Below are 19006 nucleotides of genomic sequence, written 5' to 3'. Positions count from 1 at the left end.
GCCTGTTTTAGCCTTTTGCAAAGAGTGCAAAGGAGCCTGAGACCTGCCTCTGTGGCTGCAGAGTAATGAATTCAAGGCGTGGCTGAGGAGTGATCCATCTGATTTATAATTGCAAAACTATATGATTTTGTGCACGTGGTGTTACGATGAAGCACATCAGTTGCATGAGCGGCTTTGTGCAAAAAAATAAACAATTTGAAGAATTGCCAACAAATAAGCAGCAGGCAGCGATTCGCCTATTTGTTGCTCAGAATACTGAAGTTACCATTGTCAACCATTAACTGATCTCTGCCAAAACAATTAAATTATAGCAGCACCGCATCGTCGATTGAAAATGCATTGGTGCCCCATTTTAATGAGGAACTTCGTAAGGGCATTAGCGGTTCAATAAGTTGTTGATGTTACCATGGGATTTCTTGATGCAATAGTGTTGCGCAAAGCTGGCAGTTCGCATTAATCGATTAATTTTGTGTTGTAGTGACAATTAAAGGATGTATTGTCGCTAGGAGAGAGACATCTGTTGCTGAAATGACTTGGTCATAAACAGTTGAATTAAGCGACACCGGGAACTCGTTGGTACGCGCAGTTATAATGGAAGGCATACACGAGAAACATAACGCCCCGACATATAAATCATATTTAATTATTTAAGTAAATTGAATGTCTAAACTTGTTTGTATTATTCAAAATTAATGTTTAGATGTGGACATTAACTACTTTTCTCTAGAACATGAAGTAGTAGTTTGTACTTTTTTAAGCTTCATCGATTTAGAAGATGGGGGCGCACTGTCTATCGCAGACGCTCTAAGGCATGAAGTGTAACGATTGAAACTCGACATTAAAAACTGAATCGGCATTGGTACAGATAATGCAAATGTCATGATTGGTAAGAAAAACAGCGTTTACACGCAATTAAAAAGGGGATGCACCATCTCTCATATCAACGTTTGTAATTCGGTGCAATCGGCTGTAAACTACGCTTGCAAGCAATCATTGCCAAACGATTTGGAATTTTTAATTTATGAAACATATAATAGGTTTTCCAAAAGTTCGATGTCCATGAATAAAAAAATGTATGAATGTATTAATGACGAAAAGGTATATTCATACATATGAAAATGCCTGTTATATCTGTGTCGTTAATCGTGCTATTTACTAATATTTCTACTAATATTTCTGGAACGACATAAAAACACATTTTTGGGTTACTGCAGCTTCCCACATCCTCGGCGTGCATTTCTCCAAATACTTTATAAAAATGGATAGTAATTCTATACAATCGGATTCTGATTCTTTCATTGATGTTGAGGCATTAGAAAATGATTCAGACTTACTCAACCCTCTGTATATGGATATTCTAGAAGCTATGGATGCTGGCTCAGCAGCAGTCACTACAGCTAAATGCTAAGTCAGGCACTAGGTAATCATAACGGCAATCACATAAAATGACACATAAAAAAACTACTTTAGGATGTGGATTGCGTATCCAATGTCTTGACATTGATTCTTATAGAAAACTTGATCGGCATTTTAAGTACACTGTGATCGTTAACAAAAATTCGGACACACGAAAAATTACTGTCGCAGACCTTTTATCTGCGTAAAATGTGGCAATAATCATCCATCGACGAAATGTCCTCGTCAAAAAGGCAGCTTAAGTCAGCCACCTATATGCGCAAATTGTCAAGGTGAAAATGTCGCCAGTTATAGGGGCTGTAAGTCCTTTAAAGAAGCGTGTAAACAGAAAGAATCGATAAGCAAGCAAACTTGTGGTTGATTTAATACAACATAAAAACATAGGCAATAATGCTTCGACTGCCAAACGACTGAAATAAATCGTCACCTTGCAAACGTGCAATCAAATAGTACAGTAAATTCTACTCAGTCATCAGAGCATCCATTACTGCAACAAGTTATGCGGAAACATGAGATTGAACTGCAGCATCAAAATAAAAAATTACAAACCTCAAAGCAATTTAATTGATAATTGATCTAATGATAAATATAGCATGAAGAAACTATGGCGAGTCACAAATTTGATCAAAAAACAACCGGTTGCTGATGTACTACTTAAAAAATTGTTTGATACTGATAACACAGTTGCGATTGCACTAATAGTAGCCAGTCCATCTGTAAAATCCCAGAGGAAAAGGCAGAAGCTTTTGCTCATCACCTTGAAGGACGTTTCCAGCCTTACATAACCTGTAGTCAAGAGGGTAGAGATCACATTGAATCTCGGTGCTTGCCAAATTTAGACAACAGTAGCACGTCTGCTGTACAATTTCGTCCAATTCTCCACTACTATATTTGACACTTATCATTAACAGTGCACTCAGGTTTTGTGCAAGAGTTAGGATGATTGTTAAGCCTGGTAAACCAGCTCATGAGCTGACCTCTTACAGACCAATCAGCTTACCTTCAGGACTATCTAAAATTCTAAAGAAGCTAATCATGAATAGATTATTTGAGGTGGAGGCGTTTCGAAAGACATGTACAATATGATCACCAGAGTGTCATCACAATAGCAGGTAACCATATTGACAACAAAACTAGCCACAGATATTTGGATAACAAGCTGTTGTTAAGGACTAATATCAATAATGTCCAGTTTAGAGCCAGAAGTAAAGAAATAAGCTGTATAATTGGCGCTAGAAGTAAGTTGCCACTAAAACTTAAAATCGTCTTATATAAGGAGCCATTGCACAGTGGACGATTTCATAGGCCAAAAATACAATTTTTTTTTTTTAAATTTGCAACTCTATGAATTTGTTCTTATTTCTTAAAAGAACAATTAATTCCACTGTAATTGTATTTTTGCACTATCCCATTAGCACGCGCTACAAATAGCTACAAGAGAGAGAGAGAGAGAAAGAGAGAGAAAAAAAACACGTGGAGTGTGCAGTAAACGAAGCTAAAAAGTTATTTCCTACAAAAAAATTAAATTGTAATAATAATTCGGGGTTAATTGGCATAAATTATTATGCATATTGAAAGAATGTGATAAGACTACATAACTAAGTGCATTTTGTACAATAATATGTTGTATTATTGTTTTAGTAATACATTGCTTGCAATGGCCTGTTTCATGTTGTAGTTTTCTCTGTGCACTGATTTCAGTTGGAAAAAAAAGTTGTGATCCCCATCTCGCCCTCAAATGTACTTTTTATACTCATTCACGAAAGTGAATCAGTATATTGGTTTTGTGCAATGTCCGTCTTGCTGTCCGTCCGTCTGTCCGTCTGTCCGTCTGTCCGTATGAACGCAATCTATTTCGGCGCTATTGAAGCTAGAGACTTGAAATTTGGAGCACATTATATATCTCCGATTTATAAAGTGTTAAAATTTTCCCGATCCGCCCACTAGGGGCGTGGCAAATCGGAAAATGAATTTTCCGATATACCAGAAATCATGTTAGTTGAAGAGCTAGAAAGCTGAAATTTGGTATGTAGGTCCGCGTCGACAACCCAAGATCACAAGCTATGGCGGATATATCTCCGCCCATTGGGGGCGTGGCAAATCGGATAAAACTGTATCTCCTAAAGTTGTAAACCTAGAATGCTGAAATTTTGCATGTCAGCTAATGTTATGATTCTATAAAGTCTAAAAATAAAATTATAAGTCTACACCCATTAGGGGCGTGGCAAATTGGACCTGAAGATATAGTGATTTTTCAAATTCTGCTATTTTTTGGACACTATTGATGCCAGAGATCTCAAATTTTGTATATATACTCGGGCTGATCACCCAAGATCAAAAAGCTTTGTCGGATATATGTCCGCCCACAGGGGGCGTGGCAAACCGCAAAAATGTATATCTTCTAAAGTATAATAGCTAGAAGCTTCAAATTTAGATAGTTGAGTTACTGGTAGCCTCCTCTATCGATTCCCCAAAAAATAATTTTTACGCCTCTTTAGGGGCGTGGCATACCGAAAAATACCCTGTAATATGCACTTTTTTTGAGAGTAAGCATTCAAACTTTGCAGTTAGGGTACTGTTATCTCGTTCTAGAAACTGACCAAAAATGAGGTGTCTACGCCCAGTAGGGGCGTGGCAAATCGGAAAAGCCTGTATATTCTACAGTATTAGAGCGAAACTTAACTACTAAATTGTTGATGGGATGTGAATGAGTATTCCGCAGTCGGTAACGCCCGACTGCAACGTTTTTACTTGTTATACCCTGAACCCATTGAAAATGGGAAATCAGGGTATAATGGTTTTGTTAAAAGTATGTAACAGGCAGAAGGAGGCGTGGCAGACCCCACAAATTATATATATTCTTGATCAGGGCGACGAGCTGAGTCGATTTGGTCCGTCCGTCCGTCCGTATGTATGAACGCGTCGATCTCAGAAGATATAAGAGCTAGAGACTTGAGACTTGAGACTTTTTCCTAGGTCCGTGTATATCACGCGCATATCAAGTTTTTCTTTATATATCGATAACTACTCCCGTAATATTATTATCGATTAAAAGCCTTATAGAAAGCTAGTTATATAATTATATCTCTTACACCTTTAGAGCTAGAGCTTCCAAATGTTAAATGTAGACTTATATGTATTTTATATAATTTCGATTTTTGTTGTAATTTACCCCCCACCCCTATATCCATCCCCTCACCCTCACCTTTGTAAAAGGCGTATTTCAAGTACTAGAGACGTGTGCTTTAGAATGTACTCACATTTTCACCATATGATTACGCTCTGAAAGTTTCATTAAGATTGTACGTCTAGAAATTAAATTATTCAACAAATAAATTCTTATAATGTTGCCCACACTACAGCGCATCCCAAGCGCAGTCGCTGCTTACTGCGCAGTTAGCAGAGCGCGTTCTACTACGTGAGTATGTATGTATGTGTGTCGAAAAGAAATGCAGACTGATTAGAATATTAGATTAGAGGGTTCAGGGTATCTCCTAGTCGAGCAGTCTCGACTAGAATCTTCTTCCTTGTTTGTTTTATATTTGTTAATATTTTCTAAGCTTGTATTCTTAACTTCAGCTGCCACTTTTCGCCTCCCTTTCTGTTTACTTAACAGATTGTTATTGATCCTTTTATAAGTCGACAAAGAAATTTCAAAACAAAAATAAATCTGTTCTGCTCAAATCCGTTTTTGAATTAATTAATTTTTTTACTTCATATTATTCCAATTTTATGTTTTCATTAAAATAAATAAATAAATATATTATTGTCACAGTATGACAATTGTTTGGTTTATAAATTGTGAGTAATAAATAAACTTAGTTTCAAAATATCAAAAAGATTTGTATCTCGCCTATGCCTTCGAAAAAGAAATCATAGCTAAGAAAGTAGAGCCTTTGGGAGAACAATGCATAAGAGATGTAGTTGAGCTGGTCAGAAAGTTAAAGCAAAGGTAAATATTTGCATCAATTTTATTTATTTTCTTTTATAAATATAATTTTTGTTTGTTTTTAATTTCAGGTTGCCGGAAAACTTCAATACATTAAAAAAAAAACTGATGCTCTTCTGTTGAAAATCCGAAATAGGATGAGTGTTGATATATGCAACGCCAAGCCCACAGAGATGAACAATATTCACAAAAATTGGCAAAGGGAGGTTATCACCACTTGATGCATATATACTGTTTTTTGAATATTTCATTCATTAATTAATTCATTCATTAATTCAACAGACTTCAACTTACTTCTTTCTTCTGACCCTTTCATAAAGGGACAACGAAAGCGATCTCCTAAAAAAGTCTGTTTAAAAAAAAAATGTTTTTCATCTTTTAGAATAATATATTAAATTTTAGAAAAAGTTTCAGATACTACTACTTGGTTTCTTCTTCTAAGAATGATGCATCCAGTTATCCTGAGTCTCTCTCTGCTGTTGTTGGTACGGATATGCTGGGTAACGGAAATGCGCCGTCTTTGAAGCGAAAGAAAGTAATTTCTGAGGTATGGACACATTTTGAAAGGTGCCCTTGTTTCAAAGACTACAAAACGAGTAGCAACACATCGAACTTACTTGAGCATTTATAACGTGCATATCCATCAAAAGTAAATGATGTTTGGACTCTCATCTTAAAAAAATAAATAAATAAAAAAAAGTGACAGCACTAGCTGAGATGGTAGCTCAGGAAGTTCAGCCGTTCAGCATCGTTAAGGACGCTGGCTCCATAAATTTAATGAATGTAATGGATCCGCGATATGTGTTGCCGAGCTGCACGACGTTGCAAAATGTGTATATAAAGAATATGTACGACGAAATGGTATCCAAATTTAAAAGCCAGCTAACAGATGTAAAATACTGTTTTTGGAGCAACAAAATGCATCCCAACATGTCGACCCGCTCGAGTATTGGAGGGTAGGTTTTTCCTAATTTATATTTGCAGCAGTTAAATTATAATTTGCATTTTTTTTCAGATTAGTGAGTCACAATTGAAAGAGCTTTCGCAGTGCGCTACAAAATATTTGTGCATTCCAGCCAGCTCAAACGAATCGGAGCGTATTTTCAGCAAAGCTGGAGAAATAATTTCGCAACGACGAGCTGCTCTTAAGGCGAAAAACGTAAATATTTTGTTGTTTATCAACAAAAACCAGTGCATACTGGAGAGCTAGATTTAGTTTTATAAAAGTTAGTATAGTATTAAATACATCTCGTGAAATTATTTTTTTTTTTAGATGTCTTATTTAGTTTATATATTTTTTAAATTTTCTTAGCTTCTAAGACTCGTAAAAATTTTCTATTTTAATACGAAACTGCTTTAAATTACCATATAATAATAATAAAGAGCTTGAACCATATACAAAATTTAATTATTGGCATTAATTGACAATTTGCCATATTTAATAACACGTATATTTTAGTAGATACATCATCAGCATCACATAAATATTCGGTTTTTGTTCAAATTTACCCCCACCCTTATATCAACCCATAAATTTGTAAAAAGCGTGTTTCAAATACTTGTGCTTAGGCAAATGCACGCATTTTAATGTTATAATCACGATTTGAAAGTTGTATATAAAAATAAGTAAGAACGTTGCAGTCGGGCGTTACCGACTGCGGAATACTCATTCACATCCCATCAGCAATTGAGTAGTTAAGTTTCGCTCTAATACTGTAGAAAATGCAGTTTTTCCCGATTTGCCACACCCCTACTGGACGTAGACACCACATTTTTGGTCAGTTTTTAAAACGAGCTAACTGTACCCTAACTGGAAAAATTGAATGCTCAAAAGACATGTAAATTACAGGGTATTTTTCGATATGCCACGCCCCTAAAGAGGCATACAAATTATTTTTGGGTCAACGATAGAGGAGATTACTAGCAGCTGAACTATCCAAATTTGATTTTGCGGTTTGCAACGCCCCCTGTGGGCGGACATATATCCGCCATAGCTCGTGATCTAGAGTGGTCGACGCGGACCTACATACCAAATTTCAGCTTTCTAGCTCTTCAACTAACATGATTTCTGGCATATCGGAAAATGCATTTCCCGATTTGACACGCCCCTAGTATAAATCGAAGATAGACACGTGTATGTGTTCCAAATTTCAAGTCTAGCTTCAATAGCGCCGAAATAGATTGCGTTCCTGTGTGTATTATAATGTACATCATGTTTTCACACGAAGAATTATTGAAATATCAGTTGCTCGAAGGGTTCAGGAAATCTCGTAGTCAAAGCAATCTCGACTAGAGCCTTCTTGTTATGAATAATATTTATATTTCTCCTCGGCAGCACTTTGGAGATACTTTAAATAATGTTATAAAGTGCCAGTTTGATTACACAAAATGCCAAATTTCCCGCCAACACTTAATTTGCCATTTTCACTGCATTTGGCAGGCAAAAGGCTAAGTTGGCAGCTCTGCGCGCATGTAGAAAGCATTTATTGTCAGGCAAGTACTGAGAAAACAATACTACGTAAAACAATGGAAGCTTACGAGAAATGCTGAGATACTTGTAAAAACAAGCTTTTTTCTTGTCAGTTTTCTTCCCCCACAAAATTTCAGCTATTTTTTCCAAAATATCTTCCCACTAAAATAAGGCTTTTTTACTCAAAAAAAGTTGGCAAGACTGTCCCCCACAATAATCGCATTGCTAATAGTACTCGTGCTAAGCTGTAACCATTTGAGAATTATAAGGTCCCAGATTTTGCAAAAAAGTGCAAAGGCGACTGGGACCAGCCTATTAAAACATATAAAATTGAGGTATGTGGCAGATCCCACAAAGTATATATATTCTTGATCAGGGCGATGAGCTGAGTCGATATAGCCCTGTCCATCTGTCCGTATGTTCGATGTCAATTTCAGAATATATAAGAGCTAAAGACTTGAATTTCTTTTTAAATGACCGTATATACAAAATACCATAATTCAAAATATTTATATTTAATTAAATGAGTTTTCAATCTGTCTTATATTTTTATATACATCGAAATTGAAATGTTTAACCATACTAAATGCGAATTTTTATTAGTTTGGTTCAGGCACTGACCAGGGTCAGTGGTTCAGGGTAGTGTTTAGTCGAGCACTCTCGACTAGAGTTTTCTTACTTGTTTAATATGGAATAAATAAATTAAGATGTAGAATATAAATAAAAAAATTGAAATAGAATTAGATTTGAGATTAGTTTCTTGTTGTCTGAGATTTTGGCATATTGTCTGATCATAAATCTAATGCATTATTCTTATTTAATTGAAATTTGTTCATCTTCAGCATGTCTTTGCTGATCGTATACTATTAGAAATATCTTTCTTTATAAGAGACAATAAATAATTAATTTAAATAAATATTATGGTAGGCTTTATGTTATCCAAGGTAAAAATTACTGAGGTCCTTATTTGTGCGATAGAAAACCGGACGATTGTTGCGTGGTTGAAGCTCACGATAGTTATTTCGTATTAGGTTTCCATTCGAGTCCTGGAGTATCCACAATTTGGATATATCTGCCAGGGATATGGGCAGAGGATCAGCAAACACTGTCCAAGTGACAGCCTCGTTGCACTCAGGTGTGGTCAATGACCCCTTGTAGGTGAAAAAGTCACGCGTATTCAAGTCACCCAGCAACTGACCGAGGGTCAGGGAGCCAGGCAGATCCATCTCAGCTCCATATTCGACTATGTCTGGGACAGCATTGAAGATCTTCCTCAGACCTGGATACGCGCGATGCGGGTTCTGAAATTTGTGATTCTTATAAGTCCAGATAATTGTTGTAGATCACCTGAAGCTTACTCTGACTATCTTGAACATGACGCCCAGCACAGCAACGCCGTCGATATGATTGAGGGCTTCCGTAAGATCTTCGTAGCGCGTGCTGCGATGCACAATGTGCATTTCGACATCGAATCGCCTTCGGTCGATCACATGCTCAGATCCACGGGTCACAGGCGAGCCCCAATGGAAATGCACCCCCTCGGCTACATATCGCCCCTTGAGCAGGCCTCCTGTGATGAAAGGCTTCTGGCCATTTCGCGTCTCTGGTATCGTCATATCAGCTGCAATGCGACATTTCACAATGATTATATATATGTATATGCATGGTATTATATTTCTATCTCAGCCTACCTGTGTATCCTTTGTTGACCAATGTCAGTGGTCTCTTCAGCGGAACGTCATAGTTGCCAAAATATATTCGTGGCAGCGGCACAATGAGTGACTAGAGAAAAGGGAAAGCAGTAAACGGCGTGTTTAGGCTGTGTATACCCCATACAATCGTACATGCGACAATGCTAATAGTGAAAACTAGCTTCAAATTGCGTACAATTTGAGGTAAATTGGATCATTCGGAAGTAAGCTCTGGAAATGCGCACCATTTATCAAATTATCAGCTGTCAACGCTTGAGACGACGCAACAGCTTTTACGTATTATGTGCTGTAATATGGTATGCTGCACTCGATTGTCTGGCTATTGTCTGTAATCACGTGTGGGCTTAGCTAAGGCCTTCCGATCTTTATTGCGTATCTTTTCCGTAGTGCAAAATTCATTAAGTAAGAATTTTGCAGTCGCACAGATATTGCACACAGACGCTCACAGTGCGAACAGAGTAAATTGAGTTTGTGTAACGTCAGTCTGCAGCTAAAGAGCTGGTGTCTCAAATATTTATTGAGTTTATTATCTACAGCTATTAAAGCTAACGACTTGTAATTCAAGCTCTATACTCCGGTATACTACAGATATCAACTGAACTGTATGTGCTACGTTTTAAATGCTAGAGCCTCATGTCTGGTGCAATTTGAGGCTGTTGCTCAGTTTGTGTTGAAGCGCTCAAATATTAAACGCGAAAACGCCAAGATGACTTTTCATAAGAGCTCTATACAAATCTGTGCATAATCTAGATCAATCCTCAAATAAAAGTTGATCCTAACAATTTAAGCGGAAGTGCATATTTTTATACCCTGAACCCATTAAAAATGGGAAATCAGGGTATAATGGTTTTGTGAAAAGTATGTAACAGGCAGAAGGAATCATCGCAGACCCCATAAAGTATATATATTCTTGATCAGGACGACGAGCTGAGTCGATATAGCCCTGTCCGTCTGTCCGTCCGTCCGTCCGTCCGTATGAGGAAAAGGATCTCAGAAGATATAAGAGCTAGAGAGCTGAAATTTGGCATGCATACTCGTGTATACCATAGGCAGTACAAGTTTGCTTTATTTTTTCGATAACTCATCCGATAACTTTTTTATCGAGAATAATCGAAAAATCGACTTGGTTTTTTCAGCCTAATTTTAACACTCTTAGACCTGGAGACTTCAAATTTGGGTTGTATATAAAGTTAAGGGATACAAAGATTTTGTAATTTACAGATTTTGGATACCACGCCCCCTTCTCCCCCAATTTGTAAAAAACGCATTTCAAGTACTAGAGACTTGTGCTTTGGAATGTACACATATTTTAACCACATGATTACGCTTTGAAAGTTTCATTAAGATCGTATGTCTACAAAAGAAATTATTCAACAAATAAATTCTCATAATATTGCCCACATTGCAGCGCAGCCCAAGCGCAGTCGCTGCTAACTGCGCAGTCAGCAGAGCGCGTGCTTGTAAGTGCATGTGTATGTATGTGTGCATAAAAGAAGTCCAGACTGATTAGAATTTCAGCTTGGAGGGTTCAGGGTATCTCCTAGTCGAGCAGTCTCGACTGGAGCCTTCTTACTTGTTTAATTTTGTTTTTGTGCATAAGTATTTTCTTAAATTACTCCTAAATGTTAAGTATATTTTGTTCTATTCAATAAATGGAATACTTTTAAAAATTTTTCAGTTTTTTATACCCTGAACCCATTGAAAATGGGAAATCAGGGTATAATGGTTTTGTGAAAAGTATGTAACAGGCAGAAGGAATCATCGCAGACCCCATAAAGTATATATATTCTTGATCAGGACGACGAGCTGAGTCGATATAGCCCTGTCCGTCTGTCCGTCCGTCCGTCCGTCCGTCCGTATGAGCAAAAGGATCTCAGAAGATATAAGAGCTAGAGAGCTGAAATTTGGCATGCATACTCGTGTATACCATAGGCAGTACAAGTTTGCTTTATTTTTTCGATAACTCACCCAATAACTTTTTTATCGAGAATAATCGAAAAATCGACTTGGGTTTTTCAGCCTAGTTTGAACACTTTTAAACCTGGAGACTTCAAATTTGCGTTGTATATAGAGTTAATAAACACAAAAATTTTGTAATTTACAGATTTTGGATACCACGCCCCCTTCGCCCCCAATTTGTAAAAAACGCATTTCAAGTACTAGAGACTTGTGCTTTGGAATGTACACACATTTTAACCATATGATTACGCTCTAAGATTGTATGTCTACAAAAGAAATTATTCAACAAATAAATTATCATAATATTGCCCACATTGCAGCGCAGCCCAAGCGCAGCCGCTACTTACTTCGCAGTTAGCAGAGCGCGTGCTTATAAGTGCATGTGTATGTATGTGTACATAGAAGAAGTGCGGAATGATTGGAGCTTGGAGGGTTCAGGGTATCTCCTAGTCGAGCAGTCTCGACTGGAGCCTTCTTACTTGTTTTGTACTGTTAATACGCTCAACTTTTAATTTTATACATATTATAGTATACGAATTACAGTAATTGAAAATTGAAAATTTAATTGGAATCTCATCAGACTGCAATCTTAATTTTTCCAGAGCCTAAGACTAAGGAACCTTCAGATACGCCCTGACTATTAGATTGGACATATGTATATTCGAAAAGCTTAGTAATGTATAAATCAAAAATCGAACTTGGCAAATGCGCCAAAACTATGAGCAGTTTCATTCATAATTATCCAATGAATCACCCTATTAAGGGGGATCAATTTAAGAAGAGAGCGTCAGATTTGCATAATTGAATAAATAAAGGCAATACCACACGGCTTTTGAATATTATTGGCCTATTATATTGGTGATATCAGGCAGGTAGCTCAATATGACTGACTGCAATGTAATATATAGAAACTATCTCATTCTGTATACAATTAATTTTGCGATTGATTGGATGCACGAGTTTATCGAAGCATAAGAGATAAATCCAAATGGTCTTTTGCGGTAAATCTTGATAAATCTTTTGATAAATATATGTACATATAGACTTACACTATCGACAGAGAGCTTCATAGGCGATTGACGAAAGCCGGTGGCGCAAATTCCTTGCCAGTCAGCGCCGTTTTGATCGAAATTCCAATCTGTGTTTTGGGAGGTACCATCTAAATTATGTATATTAAAAAAATTAAAGCGATTAATGAATAAATAAAATATTGCTATTTGAATTGTATTTAGTTTTCTAAAATTCCATTCGTTATTTAAAGAGATGCCATCCAAAAATATATAGTAAAAAAAAATATATATTACGTGAATGCTTAGAAGCTGAAACTTTATTCATAAGTTTTCACTTTTATTCATGAGGATTGCCGTTTCTCTCTTATTTTTCGCACGCATTTCGCCTTTTAAGCCATTTCGTTTTCTTTGTTTTTTTCTTAAGCATATTAGACTATTAATCATTTATAAATATATATAATTTAATTCATAATCATCAGTTTTCGACACAAGACTTCACCGTGGTTAGCCTCCAATTACCATTTGATGGACTTTGATAGGCGAGAGGCAACAAGAAGAACAGTTTTTGGAGTAGATTAACGCCCATGTTTAGCTTATCTGGGGTTACTTCTAATTGGACTTGATCTTTTGTCTTCACTCCAGTTTATGCACTATTTTTTCTTTTTCTCTACGGAACTCTCACTGCACCCTTGACTACTGCGGTTACCGCTTGAGCGCAACTAAAGTCGCTCTGGACACGCGCCGAATCTTTTATACCCGAGCAAATGCGCCGCCGACGCCGCCGAAGAAAAAAGACCCGCAATGCGATAGCAGAGCGTGTGGCATATTTGAATCGGAGCACCTTTGCCGGGTGCCAGGCGTTCTCTAATTTACAGATTTAGCCTTTTTTTGGGCGCTGTCACAAATGTAAGGCTTATGTAAATGAGAAGCACTGTGGTGATCTACAAAGACCGAATACTCAAACTAACGAAGAATTGATACATATTCATATACATATAGCATATTTAGCTTATATAAACAGTATCAGCTGTAGCTTTCCAATACATTTGATAAGACAATCTAGCTCATATGCAAATTTCGGCAAAAGTCATTGTTAAATTTGCCAATAGTCATTGTTAAATGCCAAATGATATGCTGTCCAATTCCTTCTCTTCTTAATAGAAATTCGTCTCGAAATGCGTAGTCGCACATTTGGAGACCAATTGAATGTATTTTTTTTAGAAATATGACTAGCTATGGATTCTATAAAAAGTGAATACAGTTATCAAGACTGTCAGTAGCAGTTGTTGATCTCGAGTTCACCTGAAATAATCAGTTCGACATGTGAAAGACTTTGATTTTCAGCGCATTAAAAACAATATAATATTTTAGCAATTACAATAGCACCAATATATCGAATAGCTAATTGAACAATATTAGCCAATGTGCAGGGTGTTTAATCTTCGATGAATCGAGAATATCAGTTATTTCATGCATTTCATTAGGTCTAGCGATTGGGAGAGAGCACATGCATATGTATGTATATATGCAGTCATGCATGTGAATCTTCTACTACTGTATGTGTGTCAAAAATTTTACTCATATTTATGCAAATTAGTATTTATCCTAATTTACATCTGTTCGATTGATATTAAACTGCTAGTTTGAAGTCTGTCCGTATTTTGTTTATCGAATATTTTGGACATGGTTATAACTAATTTGTTAAGAGTAACTTTCTCTAGTTAGTAATATCAATACATTATGCACCCCTGTGCATATTCATTCTATGAAGAATTTCTAAGCATATTTTACGAATTCGTGCATTCAGCATCCATATTAGTCTCTAAATTTGGTTCATATTTTAATCATACAGGCAAAGATGTTAAAAACGACATTTTAATCTAAATTTCAACCAAACAGTTCAACAACCTTTACGGTTTCATTCCTAAATTATTAAAATATTTACTTATTCATTGAGCCATAAATTTGCCGAACCGCTTATAACACTTCTACACTAGGCTCCATTATTCCATTAAGGAGAGCTACAATGTTATTTGCAATGGTATTAATATTATATTTATAATTGGCAATATGTGTATATATATCTCCCCCAATAGCCCACTAATTAAAACAGAAGTCTTTTGTTCCAAATATGAGACCATTTCACTTTTTCATATTCCCAAATTCGGATGTCATAGTTATTTTTATTATCTCTCTGTGCGTAACAGACGCGGTATCTTCTAGTCGGTCTCTGTCGAGTAGAACAATCTTAATTGGATATTCATTGTATATAATTAATTGGAATTCCATATCACAGTGACAACTCGAACATCCACTGGCATTTCTGATCAATGAAAGCTAATTTTGTATTTTTTCGTCTCGGTAATGGATCTGTGAAGACAATATATATAACATGGATAAACATTTTTGTATTGAATGATAACCGCTTTGTTGTACATAAATTGTTATTCTACTGGGAACAACAATACAAATTGAGATAAATATATATATACTAAGTATTAACCTTATGCATAAAATATCTGCTCTATGTTATTTGTGGCCTTCATGTTTGTCATCGAGAACATGTATAATTAATTATTAGCAGATAATGCTTATGCAAGTTCATCAACAAATACATTGGCTTTCGTAGGTAACTTTTAAAACAATAATCAGCACATGCTTAGATATGCCTTCATATTATAATTTGACAGAGATCTGTCTGGGAGTAATGAAAATTATAATAAATGTAACTTAAAACCGTTTTGATATTTGCTTTCTTAGTCTATACAATTTTCATTATCATTATAACTACTGTTTAATTGCAATATCATTTACAATGCAATGCTAATGAAACAAATTAGATTTGTCCTTGCTAAAGCTCTGTAGCAAAGTAAATAAGTTTGTTGGGTCAGAAATCACCGACTGCATGAGAAACGAACTCGAACTGCCTCTCCATGCTTCCATCCGCATCTAGCGTGTCATCAATAAAGTGCATTTCGACATGTTCCTGAAATGCCTTGAACGAAACTTGGCTGGAGTAAAGCTTGCCGCACATGGGGCACGTCTTATCGATGGCATCAGCCTTCAGCTTTTCCTGGATGAAGTTTAAGCGGGGAGCGGGCACGACCGATGATGAATGCCCGTTGATTGTGTCGAGCACTTGGCTTATTGTGTGCTCATTGTTGCTGTACCGCTTGGGCTCGGTGTTATCTTCAGTCTCTAAGCTTTTATCAGCCATTTCCGGCTTGTTGGCTGCCTTGCGCACACACTCCGGACACGGATTCATCGCTGTGACAAGATAAAATAATAATATTACATTTGATTAATCGAGTATAGACCGCTGACTCACCAATGCGCGTCTCCAACTGTGAAAGGGCGGAATTGAGCTCTTGCTGTTGTTTCATCGCCTCCCGGCGCAAGTCCTGCAAGCCTTCCATGCACTGCTTTGCATCTACATTGGTGTCCAGCTCGTTTACAGTGTTAGGGTCGTCCACATTCAGTCCACATGGATAGCCTAGTTCTACCTCGCTACCATCAAATTCGTCCAGTGGAATCTCCTCTAGACTGACCTCTGTTATCATCTTCTGACGCAAGTGCGGATTTGGCGAGTGCTGGGTAAATGTTTTAGAACGAATGAGGTTCTGATTGGCACCAATTGAAACTTTCCCCGCGCCTCGAGCGTGTGCAGGCATGGCCACTTCATCGTCTTTCGATTCGTGTTGCTGGTCTTTGGAGATTTTCGACAGATGAGACCACAGTCTTCGGTTTTCGTTAGACACCATGCTTATTTGATCCTCCAGCTGTTCCTTTTGGCGTTGCAGTTCATCTAATTGCGAGCGTAGCGACGAGACATCGTTACTGCAGTCTGTTTTCTCCTGTGCACTGCCATTGGCGGATGACGACCCAAAAGTGCCCTCGCGTAATCGTTGATTTTCCTCCTCCATGTTAGAAACACGTCGTTGCAATTGTATGCAGCGCTCTTTCATTGTCTGCAATGCCACTTGCAATGCGTAGTTCATTTTGTCAGTGGAGTTAGAAGTGGTGCTAGCTAAGGAATTTGTTGAGTTTTTCACAGTTTTGGTAGTGTCCATAGTGAGCCTGTTAACAAACTCTCGTAGCAATGTATGTAGAGAATCTCTAAATTACTATTAGATATCTGTTTCGCAGCTTAGCTGTTTTCATTTTTCTCAAATGTAATGACGAATGTTTATTTATCTATCGATACGACATATCGATGTATTTACATAGTTGCAAGCTCTGTGCTGCCAGACTGTTCAAAATTTTTATTCTATCAGACCAGAGAGGCAAATTTAAATAACGTTAAAATAAAAGATAAAATGACGCCAGAAAACTTTACGTTTTGGGCAGACCCATTATAATTATCTAAATAATAGGAATAATAATTCATAATTAAAAGAATGATATAAAGAATATCGGCAGTTATGAAACATCGCTCAAGTACAGGGCTGTTAATGCAAGGCCCTCAACAGCTGTAAAAATGTTGTTATGCGGCAAAAGCTTAGTAAATAATTTCTTTAAATATAAGAGAAAAGTGTTTTCAAACATTTTAGTGAGTAGCCGACGGTGTAAGGCGACCATTCAGCAACCCAAAATTTTGTTCTTTGGCACTGATAATTTTTCACTGCCAAGTTTGAAAAAGTTGCACCTGAACAACTTTGACGTAAGCGTAGTTACCTCCATCAAGAGTCCCGCGAACTGTGTGCGCAGCTATGCCGAACAGCAAAAACTCGCCCTCTACCGCTGGCCAATATCGGAGGAGCAGTGTGCCGCCTACGAGCTAGGCGTAGTGGTATCGTTTGGTCACCTGATACCTTTACATATAATAAACGCGTTCTCCCGCGGCATTATCAATGTCCATGCTAGCTTGCTGCCCCGATGGCGCGGTGCTGCGCCCATCATGTATGCCATAATGGAGGGGGACACCAAGACTGGCATTACCATAATGAAGATAGCTCCACATCAATTCGACATTGGCCCCGTAAGCAGAACCTCGGCATCAATCCTACTATTTCGTTTAACTCACGTGATCCAGCTTTCAGATATTGGCCCAACGGGAGATGCCCATTAGAAGTGATATTTATATGCCGGAGTTGCATTCTGCCTTGTCGCATTTGGGTGCCGATTTGCTTGTCGACACCGTGAACAACTTGGATGAGAGACTCTTGAATGCGTCTGCTCAAAACGATGCTGATGCCACTTATGGTAGACTTTTATATATGCATATATCCAAGTCATTCGTATCATCAAAATTATTTTACAGCACCGAAGATTACGTCAAAGATCACAGAGGTTCGATGGTCACAGCAAACCTCAATGGAGCTATTTGCCCGGTATCGCGCCCTCTATGGATTTAAGAATCTAACTACCTCTTTTCTGGGCAAAGCTGTGCAGCTGCTGGAGCTAAAGCCCCTTGAAATTCAATTGCCAACGTCTACACTTCTAGCCCCGGGTTCCTTTTACTTCCATCGTCTGCGCAAATCGCTTATGATCGGTTGTGCACAAAAAACCCAGCTGGAGGTGCTACAACTGAGAGTCGAGGGCAAGAAGCCAATGAGCGCTCATGATTTTAACAATGGATTTCTTAAGCGGGCGCAATCGTTACAGTTCACGCAAAATAAATTAGTTAATTGTTAACAAATGAAACTGCTTTTATTATTGCTAAGGATGCTTCCTAAGCCAGGTTGGACGGCTTAACTTCTTTGGTGTCCGAGGATTGCTGTGTCGACTTCTGCAGCAGGTTCTTAGTGAACCACATGGGACGAGGCTTCTTCATTTCAACTATGCGTTTGCCGGTAGCAGCATCCGTCGCTTGATCTGCCGTCTCGCCCTCGTACAAAATGATTACTTCTTTCTCGACAGGTTCCAGCCCTAATTGTGCTTGTATTTTATCCTGCATGAGCTGAGTTTCCTGTCGCACTTTGTCATAGCAGTGAGCTGTAAAAAAACAAATCATTTATATAACTACGAGTTTGCTATAGGGGCAACACAACTTACGGCACAGAAGGCCCAATTCGTAATCGTGACCACAGTGCTGACAGGAGCGTAGATTCCTCTTCTCCTTCAGTGGTTTCCATACATACTCAGGATAGCCAAATTTGCGGTTTAATCGTTTCTCCACACTGCGCCGGTGCTTTGGCACAGCCCAGAGCATGCCATCGCCAATAAGGTCTTTCAGACTGAAACTCTGTGATGTGCTGGTGGTCGAACTTGTAGGTTGGTGCACTAAATAGGCTAAGGCGGGCGGGGGTCCGCTGTGGGGCAAGAACAGTCGCTCCAAATGATTGACAAAGTTTGCAATTGATATAAACAAATTACGAGACATGGTTAAGCTGAAATTGTAGAAGTAGATTTATGTAAATGTAGTGATGGCCGCGACTGTTATCGAAAATTCAATGCGATATATGGCATGTCTATCGGTAAACTCTGTAAACAATTTGCTTAATTTCCATAGATAATGAAGGCAAAATGCTTAGAGTTATTTGACAAATAT

General features: G+C 37.7%; 4 protein-coding genes across 5 annotated transcripts; 1 reads left to right on the top strand and 3 right to left on the bottom strand.

The window, feature by feature from the left end:
- Nucleotides 1–8656: 8656 nt before the first annotated feature.
- Nucleotides 8657–13479, bottom strand: LOC6572342 (carbonic anhydrase 2). Its single transcript, XM_001998444.4, has 5 exons — nucleotides 13036–13479; nucleotides 12556–12665; nucleotides 9527–9617; nucleotides 9194–9456; nucleotides 8657–9136 (listed from the first exon to the last, which is right to left on the bottom strand). The coding sequence occupies exons 1-5, from the start codon at nucleotides 13100–13102 to the stop codon at nucleotides 8771–8773; spliced, it is 897 nt and encodes a 298-aa protein (XP_001998480.2). The 5' UTR covers nucleotides 13103–13479; the 3' UTR covers nucleotides 8657–8770.
- Nucleotides 13480–14904: 1425 nt separating this feature from the next.
- On the bottom strand, nucleotides 14905–16723 carry LOC6572343 (protein spindle-F). The gene is made up of 2 exons (XM_001998445.4): nucleotides 15845–16723; nucleotides 14905–15783 (listed from the first exon to the last, which is right to left on the bottom strand). The coding sequence occupies exons 1-2, from the start codon at nucleotides 16584–16586 to the stop codon at nucleotides 15404–15406; spliced, it is 1122 nt and encodes a 373-aa protein (XP_001998481.2). The 5' UTR covers nucleotides 16587–16723; the 3' UTR covers nucleotides 14905–15403.
- An 88-nt stretch (nucleotides 16724–16811) lies between these two features.
- On the top strand, nucleotides 16812–18154 carry LOC6572344 (methionyl-tRNA formyltransferase, mitochondrial). 2 transcript variants are annotated; one of them, XM_001998446.3, is made up of 3 exons: nucleotides 16832–17494; nucleotides 17556–17718; nucleotides 17777–18154. In XM_001998446.3, exons 1-3 carry the CDS (start codon nucleotides 16994–16996, stop codon nucleotides 18148–18150), a joined length of 1038 nt encoding a protein of 345 aa, XP_001998482.1. In that variant the 5' UTR covers nucleotides 16832–16993; the 3' UTR covers nucleotides 18151–18154. The 2 variants fall into 2 exon arrangements, with proteins under 2 accessions (XP_043863518.1, XP_001998482.1); XM_044007583.1 differs by lacking the exon at nucleotides 17777–18154 and having other exon boundaries at nucleotides 16812–17494; nucleotides 17549–17656.
- On the bottom strand, nucleotides 18140–18921 carry LOC6572345 (39S ribosomal protein L32, mitochondrial). Its single transcript, XM_032728360.2, has 2 exons — nucleotides 18511–18921; nucleotides 18140–18450 (listed from the first exon to the last, which is right to left on the bottom strand). The coding sequence occupies exons 1-2, from the start codon at nucleotides 18836–18838 to the stop codon at nucleotides 18188–18190; spliced, it is 591 nt and encodes a 196-aa protein (XP_032584251.1). The 5' UTR covers nucleotides 18839–18921; the 3' UTR covers nucleotides 18140–18187.
- Between the last annotated feature and the right edge of the window lie 85 nt (nucleotides 18922–19006).

The sequence above is a fragment of the Drosophila mojavensis genome, unplaced genomic scaffold (genome assembly GCF_018153725.1).
Source record: "Drosophila mojavensis isolate 15081-1352.22 unplaced genomic scaffold, ASM1815372v1 contig_19, whole genome shotgun sequence".
NCBI classification, from domain to species: domain Eukaryota; kingdom Metazoa; phylum Arthropoda; class Insecta; order Diptera; family Drosophilidae; genus Drosophila; species Drosophila mojavensis.
Note: the sequence above shows the minus strand (reverse complement) of the source record. Positions and strands in the feature narration are given on the sequence as shown.

What these genes read in the sequence shown, in the direction of transcription:
- LOC6572343 (XM_001998445.4), bottom strand. Translation starts at nt 16,586, where the DNA reads ATGGACACTACCAAAACTGTGAAAAACTCAACAAATTCCTTAGCTAGC. An exon ending in ACAGTTGGAGACGCGCATTG is followed by an intron (nt 15,784 to 15,844) that starts GTGAGTCAGCGG and finishes ATCTTGTCACAG; the next exon opens with CGATGAATCCGTGTCCGGAG.
- LOC6572344 (XM_001998446.3), top strand. Translation starts at nt 16,994, where the DNA reads ATGTTGTTATGCGGCAAAAGCTTAGTAAATAATTTCTTTAAATATAAG. An exon ending in ATCAATTCGACATTGGCCCC is followed by an intron (nt 17,495 to 17,555) that starts GTAAGCAGAACC and finishes TCCAGCTTTCAG; the next exon opens with ATATTGGCCCAACGGGAGAT. An exon ending in CGATGCTGATGCCACTTATG is followed by an intron (nt 17,719 to 17,776) that starts GTAGACTTTTAT and finishes ATTATTTTACAG; the next exon opens with CACCGAAGATTACGTCAAAG.
- LOC6572342 (XM_001998444.4), bottom strand. Translation starts at nt 13,102, where the DNA reads ATGGGCGTTAATCTACTCCAAAAACTGTTCTTCTTGTTGCCTCTCGCC. An exon ending in CTATCAAAGTCCATCAAATG is followed by an intron (nt 12,666 to 13,035) that starts GTAATTGGAGGC and finishes TACATAATTTAG; the next exon opens with ATGGTACCTCCCAAAACACA. An exon ending in TGAAGCTCTCTGTCGATAGT is followed by an intron (nt 9,618 to 12,555) that starts GTAAGTCTATAT and finishes CCTTTTCTCTAG; the next exon opens with TCACTCATTGTGCCGCTGCC.
- LOC6572345 (XM_032728360.2), bottom strand. Translation starts at nt 18,838, where the DNA reads ATGTCTCGTAATTTGTTTATATCAATTGCAAACTTTGTCAATCATTTG. An exon ending in CGAATTGGGCCTTCTGTGCC is followed by an intron (nt 18,451 to 18,510) that starts GTAAGTTGTGTT and finishes GTTTTTTTACAG; the next exon opens with CTCACTGCTATGACAAAGTG.